Source organism: Oreochromis niloticus, linkage group LG18 (genome assembly GCF_001858045.2).
Source record: "Oreochromis niloticus isolate F11D_XX linkage group LG18, O_niloticus_UMD_NMBU, whole genome shotgun sequence".
In the NCBI taxonomy this organism is placed as follows: Eukaryota; Metazoa; Chordata; class Actinopteri; order Cichliformes; family Cichlidae; genus Oreochromis; species Oreochromis niloticus.
The window spans coordinates 26,598,164-26,608,220 of NC_031982.2; the positions used below are offsets into that span (position 1 = coordinate 26,598,164).

The 10,057-nt window shown below is 38.5% G+C and overlaps 1 protein-coding gene across 2 annotated transcripts; it reads right to left on the reverse strand.

Moving 5' to 3' along the window:
• Positions 1 to 339: 339 nt before the first annotated feature.
• LOC100706657 (uncharacterized) lies at positions 340 to 4,743 on the reverse strand. Of its 2 annotated transcripts, none has more exons than XM_025900084.1 (4): positions 4,638 to 4,743; positions 2,900 to 3,199; positions 2,529 to 2,813; positions 340 to 810 (listed from the first exon to the last, which is right to left on the reverse strand). In XM_025900084.1, the coding sequence occupies exons 1-4, from the start codon at positions 4,684 to 4,686 to the stop codon at positions 701 to 703; spliced, it is 744 nt and encodes a 247-aa protein (XP_025755869.1). In that variant the 5' UTR covers positions 4,687 to 4,743; the 3' UTR covers positions 340 to 700. The 2 variants fall into 2 exon arrangements, with proteins under 2 accessions (XP_025755869.1, XP_025755870.1); XM_025900085.1 differs by lacking the exon at positions 340 to 810 and adding an exon at positions 1,181 to 1,412.
• Positions 4,744 to 10,057: the final 5,314 nt, after the last annotated feature.

Here is a 10,057-nt window from a genome sequence, read left to right on the forward strand (position 1 = left end):
TGTGTGTGGTGCTGGGTTCCCTCATAATCAAATGCATGTGCACAAGTGCCTGAGTTGATCCATTTATTTTTGTTTGTTGAATCCATCTCCCCTCACGTTGACCATTCTAAGCTGCTGGTAAGCCTCAGTCCTGAACTCCCCTTTCCTTTGTGGCTGGATGTGTAGTTTTAAAAATGTTTTTTTTTTCCCCTTTCCTAAAAATAAGCTTAAACTTTTGAATTGTGGAATCACATCTCTCACCTTACTGATGCTTTTACTCATTTCCTTGGGTGACATTCCCAAGGTGGTGTTGTTGACAACTTTTGGCTGCCAAAAAAAATGGCGGGAATAGTGAGTGTTACGGGCAAAGCATTAAAAGTATTTAATTACGCTTGTGTTGCCACATTAGGAAGCTAAGTTATACAGTAAGTAAAATGGAAATTTTTAACCTATATCATCTAATTTGACAATTTCTTCAGTTCAGGGGTCAGACCACCAAAAGTTTTGTTTTCAAGATGAAATCTTCTGTGATATTATTAACATGAGCAACAAGCATTTTATTTACAAAGTGATACAGATTCCTTGTGTGATATTTGAGAATTTTTAATGTTTGCAAAACCCCAAAATGTGTTAACCTGTGTAGTTATCGACCACTGGTATCTATAACCTCAACATTTTCTAAAACCGTATAAGTTATATGTGTAAGTGGAAAGCCTCTTCTTTATTTTCGCTTCTTAATCTTCTCCATAATGTGGACACTGATGACAGCAATTACCATGATGATCAGACCAACAGAGAACACAACTGTCTTCACCACACAGATGGAGATACCTGCAGACATACAGACATTCAGAAATACAGGTAATTTATTTCTGAATGTATCCCAACTGTATTCAGCATTCCAGAGGAAAAAGCAAGTGACTATTGTGATTATTGTGACTAAATTAGATTCCAAAAATAAAGGAAACCAAAACTTCAGACAGGAAGCAGTAGGAAACTCACAGGCCTGAAAGCAAACAACATGGAGTGCAGCAAGTGACACCAATGACAAAGGACACAGGAAGGACTGAGGCTTATATACAGTAAGGTCCATATATATTTGGACACTGACACAATTGTTTTTAACATGTTTATTGAAACATATTCTAATTAAAGTTATATAATGGACATGGACATAATGTGTAGACTCTCCTCCTTTAGCTCCTTAACATGTCCCACAGTCTTTTTAAAGGGGCCAAAAGTAATTGGACAATTGACTCGAAGGCTATTTCATGGGCAGGTGTGAGCAATTCCTTCGTATGTTATTATCAATTAAGCAGATAAAAAGCCTGGAGTTGATCTAAGGTGTGGTGCTTGTGTTTGGAAAATTTTGCTGTGAACAGACAACATGCAGTCAAAGGAGCTCTCCATGCAGGTGAAACAACATCCTTAAGCTGCAAAAACAGAAAAATCCCATTTGAGAAACAGCTTTAAGATTAGGAGTGGCAAAATCTACAATTTGGTACATCCTGAGAAAGAAAGAAAGCACTGATCAACTCAGCAATAAAGAGAAGAAAGGCCCACAAACAAACAGCAACTGAAAGCCTCTGTAGTAAAGATCTGGCAGAGCATAAAAAAGGAGAAAACCCCAAATCTGATGATGTCCATGAGTTGAAGACTTCATGGTGTCATTTCCAGCAAAGTATTAGAAATTAACATTTTATTTTCAGTTATTCAACTTTTCCAAATAATCTTGAGCTCCTGAAATGAATTCATTGTGAGGAGCTAAAGAATTTTAGTTCCTCACATTTTATACAGTCTTTTTGTTCAACCCACTGAATTAAAGCTTAAAGTCTGCATTTTAACTACATCTGAGTTGTTTCATTTAAAGTTCATTGTGGTAATGTACAGAACCAATTTAGGTTGACCTAATTTAATTGTGACCTGGTTGCTATAGTTACAAATGACTTATTTATTTAATAAATAGGCACGGATAGACACATTAGAGACTGTAATTTTCTGAGCAGGTTTTGTTGTCATCCTTAAAAATCTAATGCTGTGGAGTGAAGGTACAGACAACACAGGAGGTCTAGCTTTTTCCTCCGACTTTATTGACCACCAAACATGAACTGAACACACTGTGCGCAAAACCCAGCGAAACCCCTCACCTGGGTATGAGTGGAGCCCTCTGGTGGGCCACCACAATGCAAGTTTTTGCCATCGACCTTACACTCTAGTATTCAGAATATTTTAGATTTTCTTATCAAAAGAAAGATAATAACTGTCAAATTTGGTGATATACATATGGAATATTTCTCATGCCAACCAGTGTTAACCAGAATTATTCTTCAAGCAGTCAACTACTGCTAAGGTATTTAGCACAGGTTTTGAGATTGTAATTGAAATTGTATTCCAGATCAATAGAAGCAGACACAAGCTTCAAAATTTCTGGTAACTTCTGAGTGGATGTGCTCATTATAAGACAGCTGATTGGTTACAACTGTCCCACCAAAGGGTCAAGACATGATTTTGCAGAATGTACAAATGAATGTGGTGTCTTTGAATCTTACCTGGTTTTTCCTTGCAATAAAGTTTAATGTCCTTCTTAGTCTGTTCCATGCTGACTTGGTTGCTGTGATTACAGATGATGAAGCTTTGCTGCAAATAGACAACGAGATTGGAAGTATAGGTTTTGTCTTTAAAGCTTCCTTTTTCTACCTGAGAGCAGTTTTGGGCATCACATGTGAAAATGCTGCTGATTTGAGAATCCACTGTGCTGCAGGTCACAGTGAGATTACAGGAGTCTGAACTGCTGGACACAGAGTCCACTGTCAGGTTAACTGGAGACACTGGATCTGAAGAGTAACAGGCATAGAGTTTTAAAACAAGTCTGTACTGTACCTTATCAACATTTCAAAAGGAAAATGAAAACAAGACTTACCTTGGATTATGGCCTTGTATTCAGCTACCTTTTGGTCTTTTTCCCCAGACACGACTGCAGTATAATCTCCACTGTCACTGTGTTGCACATTCTTTAATAGCAAAGAGTAATTTTGTCCAAAGACCTCAGCCCTTCCTTCATATTTGTCAAACACGACTGGATCATTATTAAAATAACATTTAGCTACATTGTTAGTTTCATTAAATTTCCAGAACAAATCAGTTTTTTTGTCTAGTACAACAGATTTCTTTATATCCAGCTGTAAGTCCTTTCCATGGAGGAGAAACACATGTTGGAGCCCTAAAAGAAAAACAACAAACCTGATGTCAGAATCATCTTATTAACATGCAACTGGAAGTCTCTCAAATTAAATACAGTCATTTTTTTTAGTATTTTTATTATTGTTTTGTCAACATTTTTAGATAATCTGTTTAAATGTTTATAATTAAACACATTTATTAGTGTAAATATGTTTAATTGTTATTCAGCTGTAATAAAACACCCTTACACCAGATATCTCTAAAATGAATATAGATTTGTGTGTAACTTGCCACACATCGTCCTTCAGTTACTGTTTGTTGAGATCATTTCCAACAATAAAATATGGACTTCACAGATAAACCTTCTTGTGAAAATCAGTTCCTATTAGAAGTTATGACTTCCACACAACTTTGGATGGTGCAGCTCTAATATCTAGAGTTGCCCAAATTCATTAAACTATCTCTGCTTCCCTTCATGACAGAAATAGGGAAGCTACAACCCCAAAACCTTACAGAATGTGTCTGCTCCCAGACCATGTCAAAGAACCAAACCACAAATCGGCCATGAAGGAGTCAACCATGAAAAATGAAATGAAGACTGAGATAAAGTTATAAAAGATTTGAAATACTTACTCTTAGTATTTCAGACCCCAACTGTCTGCTTGAACATTACACAGTATTTCATGTTTATCTATTTTTTTTAGTTTAAAAGCAAAGACTAACTTTGTCTAAATAACTCGACTGTCCTTCACATGTGTCAAACACGACTGCATCTTTATAATAATAGTTACCAACATTGTTAGTGGTAGTAAATTAAGTTTCTTTTTGTCTACTACAACAGATTTCTTTATGTCCACATGTAGGTCTGTTCTATTAAGTACAAACATGTTCTCAGACCCTATAAAGATGTAAAAATCATGTACTCACGTGTTGTTTGATTTATTATATTTATATTGTTTTTTATTATCATTGGAAATTATTGGACAATTAGTTGTTTAAGATTTTACAGTTTTTCTCATGTGTTGTTGAAAGGTCAAAGTATGAAAAGGTGGCAGCAGTTACTCCTCATCTGTGTCTGAAATCAGCCTCAAACTGCAGTGTTCAATGCCTCTAAAGCTCTGTATTGAAAGCTTTGGCTGTGCTGGTTTTATTTTCTCAGAACCAGGAAAGCTTCTGGCACACAAACTGAGTCACTGCAAGAAAGAGGAAGTGACTATTTTAGATGGACTAACTTGTCAAACCTTATTCAGGCTGTCAAAGACACAGCTCTGATTAAACTGTGATGTACTTCGAGACATTAATCAAGTCTTCCACCCGCTGCAATAAAATAACAGATACCTTTTGTAGTGAACACTATTATAAAAGAAAACATTTGCACTTTTCATCTTTGTCAGTTCTGTCCCTGTTGAATTAAGGAAGCAGTTGCTATATACTTTGTATATTGTATGTGTGCTAATAATTAGACTTTTGTTTCCTACCTTCAGCCTCAGTGCAGGACAGCAACACAAGAATCACAAAGAAAATCATTCTAGAGTCTCGAGGTTTCTCTGAAATGCAACAATGTGTTTTATACCCCTGACAGCAGAACAGGGTCAGCCCCTTCTAATAATTGCGTTGTTCCTCTAGACTTGACACAGACCAACAGTGCAAAAGTGAACTATCTTTGAGCCGTGCCAGTTGTCGAGAAATAACCTGAGATAACCATGGTTTCACAGTAACACTGCCTTTGAGCAGAAAGAGAGGGCAAAACAGAAACCATGACTCAGTCTGACCCGCATCAGGTGGCAGGAACAAACTTTTATTGATTGATGTTCCTGCAGATTTTGGATCCACATTTTAAATGTTCTGCTGATGTCAGAGTCCCGTGCACTGCAGCTACAGTGAGATCCCACGACTTAAGTTTAAAATGTGGACATTCCCTTCCCTTTGTAAAATAGTAGAGGTGGAAATCTGAGTATTAACTCATTTTATTGTAAATAACCTCTTACAGGTCAGTCCAGCCCTTGAAAATTAACAGACCCTAGGGCCTTCTGTTTAGGCCACTAAACTAAACCCAGTCATACGACAGGTGCACTGATCTAGAGAGGAGCTGTCATAATAGGTGTGGCTGATAGATACCGGACCTCCATGGCTACTAATGCTCAATTTTTACAGAGTCAGTGGAGTAGTCAGCTGGGAGAGAGCGGTAGTAAAAACACCCATCAGGCTCCATCTAAGCTTTGCATTGTCGACTGGGTAAGACCCATCAGGGATAAGTGACTTTTTAAGCAGAGAGCCAATCCAAGACTACCTGTATTGGGGTGCTGGTCCCACAAGACCGACAAACATTAAAATAGCACAAAAACACTATTAATCTGTATATTTTCTGCTCGGCAATGTAGCCTGCCTCCAAAGTCATCCACTACCCTATGCGGGTGATATCAAAGAAACACATATTCCAAAGTCAAAAACCTGCTTAGCCTCCCAAATACTTTTCCCCTGAGATAAAAGCCTCAACAACATTTTTAACACCAGCAAAAAGTATTTTTATTCACAAAGTAGGCATTTGGTGGACTTTGTTAATGGGTAATAAAAATGAAAATGTATTATTGTTATTGGTCAGTGTCTTAACTTTCCCCATGAACTACAGAAAGGACAACAATATAAACATGATGATTAAAATTGTTTCAGAGTATCTGATTTTTAACGTTTAATATTGAAATTTAATCTGCTTTAATAAGCTGGAAAGCTGCAGTCGAGTGTGAGTTAATAAAGATGCTAAAAAGCGTTGTGTGTGGTCAGGTCTGCCATTTGTGCCACGAGCTGCATTTGCAGTGATACCAAAATCCTCTTTAGGCTGTAACATCCTTTAGATTTTGCATGTTAAGGAAAAATGCTTGCACACACGCACAAAAAAAAAAAACAGATGTGTAATACAAGAAAAAGGAAGTTGCATCTTTTCACAGATCGAGAACAAGAAAGAGAAATAAAAGTAGCAGAACAAGAGAGAAGTTTGCTTTTGCCATACTTCAGTTTGCACCCCAATATCGTAACATATTCCAGTAGATCTGAATTTCAGCTGAATTCAGCTGTTAAAACAAAATTTACATGTTTTTCTGTTTTTTCCATAATTCTATTACAAAATAATGTAAAAAATATGACTGTCTTTCAACAAAAGCATTTGCAAAATTATTCTGCCTTAAAAGAATCTTTATGATATAATAACTGTAGTTCAAAAATAACTAGTAACTCTATCATAGATGGTTTGTGGAGTTCTTTTCAAGCAAGTTTGCATTGGCATCCAAATGTGTAAAATGAAAATGTGATAAGTGAATGTATCTGAATTCTCTATTAGAGCTTTTAAACTGTGTACTGCATTCCAGGAAAATTTTATGTTTCAAAAATTTCAAAGTCATCATGATTTCTTTGCAGTGTATAAATTGAACAAAATAGAGATCCATATAAAAAAAGTTATGACTTCAAGTTTGTTATAAAAGTGTGGAAGCTCTATGTGCAGTGGGTAAGCACTGCACAATTTATTTTTCTTTCTTAAATTTCTCTACAGTGATGACAAGCAACATGATGATCAAACCAACTGAGAATATTACTACCTTCACCACACAGATGATAGAGACTCACAACCTGCAACACAACGAACAGGCAAAAAAACCCAAAACAAAGTAGACCCAAACTGTGACACTCACGAGTTTCTCATACAGAATATGAAATGCAGTTACTGATGGTGTGCACTATATGGAAATGATTTAGTTTGCTTCTTTTACCCTAAAGCCTGTAATTTTGTTCACTGATAAACTACAGTAGTATGTGAAAAACAATAAAACCCACTTTCAAGTTATTAACATGCACTGCTCAAACAGCTGCTTTAGTGTTAATTAAATTAACTGCAGGTGCACTAGAGAAGCAGAAATGCTAGAACCAAAAGATAGCAATGGTTTTACAGGTGGAGGCCACTGACATTTTATCCCTCCTCATGTTTTCTGTATGTTTTTTCTGACCATTGTCACAGTAACACTATCACCAATGCTGTCAGGCATGCACACGAGCGTGTGGGAGCCATAGAAAGCACTGAGTACCGTTTTGAGTTGCTGCAATGAAATTTCAGCCAAATGGTTTAGCCTGTCCCATCATTTTTTCACTTTTGGGATGTCTCTGAATTTAGCCCTATGTAGGTTGATAATTGTTATTTCCATCAAATGATGTGTCATCCTTTTATGCCTAACACATTACACAGTCATCATCAGTAAAGTTATCCAGAATGATTTTCCCCCAGAATGATCTGATGTGTTTCTGCATATTTACATTTTTTTGAGCATGTATTTTTAGTTTTTAATTCAGTCTTAAGTGTGAGAAGTGTCATGTTATTTTAATTATACACAGGCCCACTGTCATGATTCATAACCAACTCTTTATTCGGCCGTTCTTACTCGGTTCAAACATTCGATTTGTGTTCAAATCCACCGGTCTCGCCCTCTAGCTGCCGTCATGCCTAACTACACTGACTGGCTCTGTTAACATCCTACCGTGCAATGTAATTACACCACACCTCCCCTTTCTTGAATCAGTGGGTAGACTACCACTGACTCACCAGACCTTAGTGGGTTATTCTGCCTCTGTGGCTGGAAGGTCTGTTCCTATTCTTACCTGTAAGAAATATTATATAACGAAAACCCTTAACTCTAATTAACCTTCAGTAAAACAAACTCTTACTAGTCTATCTCATCCCATATCTGGCATTTCCCAACTTCTGAACATATATATTTGAATATGACAAACTTTAGCTTTTACCTTTACCCCTTACTGTGCAAAGATTACTATGAATGAAGGTTATTCTTATCTAAACCTGTTCTTTCATGTGACCAGTCAAAAGTCCAGTCTGGTTGGTCTCACAGATCTTATTCTGGGTGTAGATGGAAGTTCTGGAGAAATCGTCTCTGAAATGTCCGTACAGCACTGCTCCCTGGCTCCCACAGATTCTGGCTCCCCACTATCACTCTCAGTTTGGTCTGGAGGTTATTTCATGGGAACAAGATGCAGACGGTTCCGCCTAATTCTCCCATGAGGTCCCTCTATGAGATATTGTCGTGGTGTTGTTTGGCAGCCAATAACGGCGCCACTGGCTCTCTGGTCTGTGATCCACACTTCTTGTCCTGGACTGAGCCCGTCGTGGCTTTGTGCGCAATGACGAAGATTGTATGACTGTGCCTCTTTAGTCCTCCTCTCCTTCTCCCTCCTGGCAACAACCACACTATCAGGAAGTGCAGGGTCAATCAGAGATGGCAGTGTTGGCACTGTGGTGGGAAGATGTCTCCCCATCAAGAGTTGGGCTGGAGTGTAGCCATTGTTCAGTGGGGTGGCTGTGTAGTACAGTCAAGTGTAGATCAGGGCTTTCCTTAATAGATTCTTGACAGTCTTAACTGCTCATTCGGCTTTGCCATAGCTTTGGGGATATTTTGGGCTGCTCATGATGTCTCAAAAGCTGCCCTCAAAAACTGTGCCCCATTATGTGTAACCAGCTGCTCGGGGATCCCGTGACATGCAAAAATCCCTTTGAGATGATGGATTGCCCCTCTGCATCCTCTAACTTTGAAGGTGTGAATCTCCACAAATCTCGAGGTGTAATCCACAACAAGAAGGTAGGTTTTCTGCCCCGGACTAGCACGTCGTCCATGTGGCAAACCACCCCTTCCATGCCATCTGTAACCTCTGTGACCATCCTGTTGTGGAAATGCTCTGATGCTGAAGCAATCCCGAAGGGCAGTCTCTTGAAGTAGTAATGCCTCCACTGTGTGATGAAAGTGGTGTATTTGGCTGAATTTTCCATCAGAGGTATTTGCCAGAACCGCATGTTAGCATCCAGCTTGCTGAATATGCTGGCTCTAGCCAATCTGCTCAGTGCTTCCTCCACTGATGGCGGCATCATTTTCTCTCAACACACAGACTCATTAAGGTGTGTAAGGTCAACACTTATGCGCATGGCTTCTGTCTTCTTTGGTACCGCCACCATGCCTGAGCACCAATCAGTTGGCTCCTCACTTCTGCTGATCACCCCCAGTTGTTCCATACGAGCCAGTTCATGTTTAACCTTATTCATCAGAGGTAATGGGACCTTTAAGGAAAAAGGCTGAGCTCCAGGTTTCAGTTGGATGCTGTACGGCTGATGTACTTCTCCGAGACCACTGCATAGCTTTGTATAGCAATTTTTGAGTGTCTCTATAGTTATGCTCTCCAGATGGGCCACAAGCTCCAGCTTGTTAATGTCAGGTCTCCCCAGCAAAGCTACAGTATGTGCAGGTGTCTGGTGACAAAGACATCCTCTAATATTTCTTTTTCTCCCTTCCTCAGTGCATGCTCGCTGATCCCAACGACATTCAAAAGACTCCTCCCAGGTCCCAGCAGAGGCTTGCTTGGTTTGTGGAGACTGGGAGAATGGTTACCTTGTACTGGTAACCATTACTGGTAAACCGTCTGCTAAGCCTCAGTCCTGAACCCCACTTACCTTTGTGGTTGGATGTGTAGAGTTTTAAATTTAATTCTTTTTTTTTCTTCTAATAATAAACGTAATGTTATGAATTGTGGAATCATGTCTCTTACGTCATCTTAGTGTGCCTTACTGGTGCTTTTACTCCCCAAAACATGGTGGGAATACTGAGTTTTACAGGCAAAGCACTAAAACTCATTACTTACCCTTGTCTCCCCACATTAAGAAGCTAAGTTATTGAAGTAAAATGAAAATTTTTAACCTACATTGACTAATTTGACAGTTTCTTTGGTTCAGGTGTCAGACCCCCAAAACCTTTTGTTTTCAAGATGAAATCTTCTGTAATGTTATTAACATGAGCAACAACCATTTTATTTACAAAGTGATACAGATTCCTTGTGTCATATTTGAGATTTTTTA

Coding starts and splice junctions, on each gene's coding strand:
- LOC100706657 (XM_025900084.1), bottom strand. CDS start 4,686: ATGATTTTCTTTGTGATTCTTGTGTTGCTGTCCTGCACTGAGGCTGAA. Junction 2,814..2,899: donor ATACAAGGCCATAATCCAAG/GTAAGTCTTGTT, acceptor GTTACTCTTCAG/ATCCAGTGTCTCCAGTTAAC. Junction 811..2,528: donor TTATTGCAAGGAAAAACCAG/GTAAGATTCAAA, acceptor GTATGTCTGCAG/GTATCTCCATCTGTGTGGTG.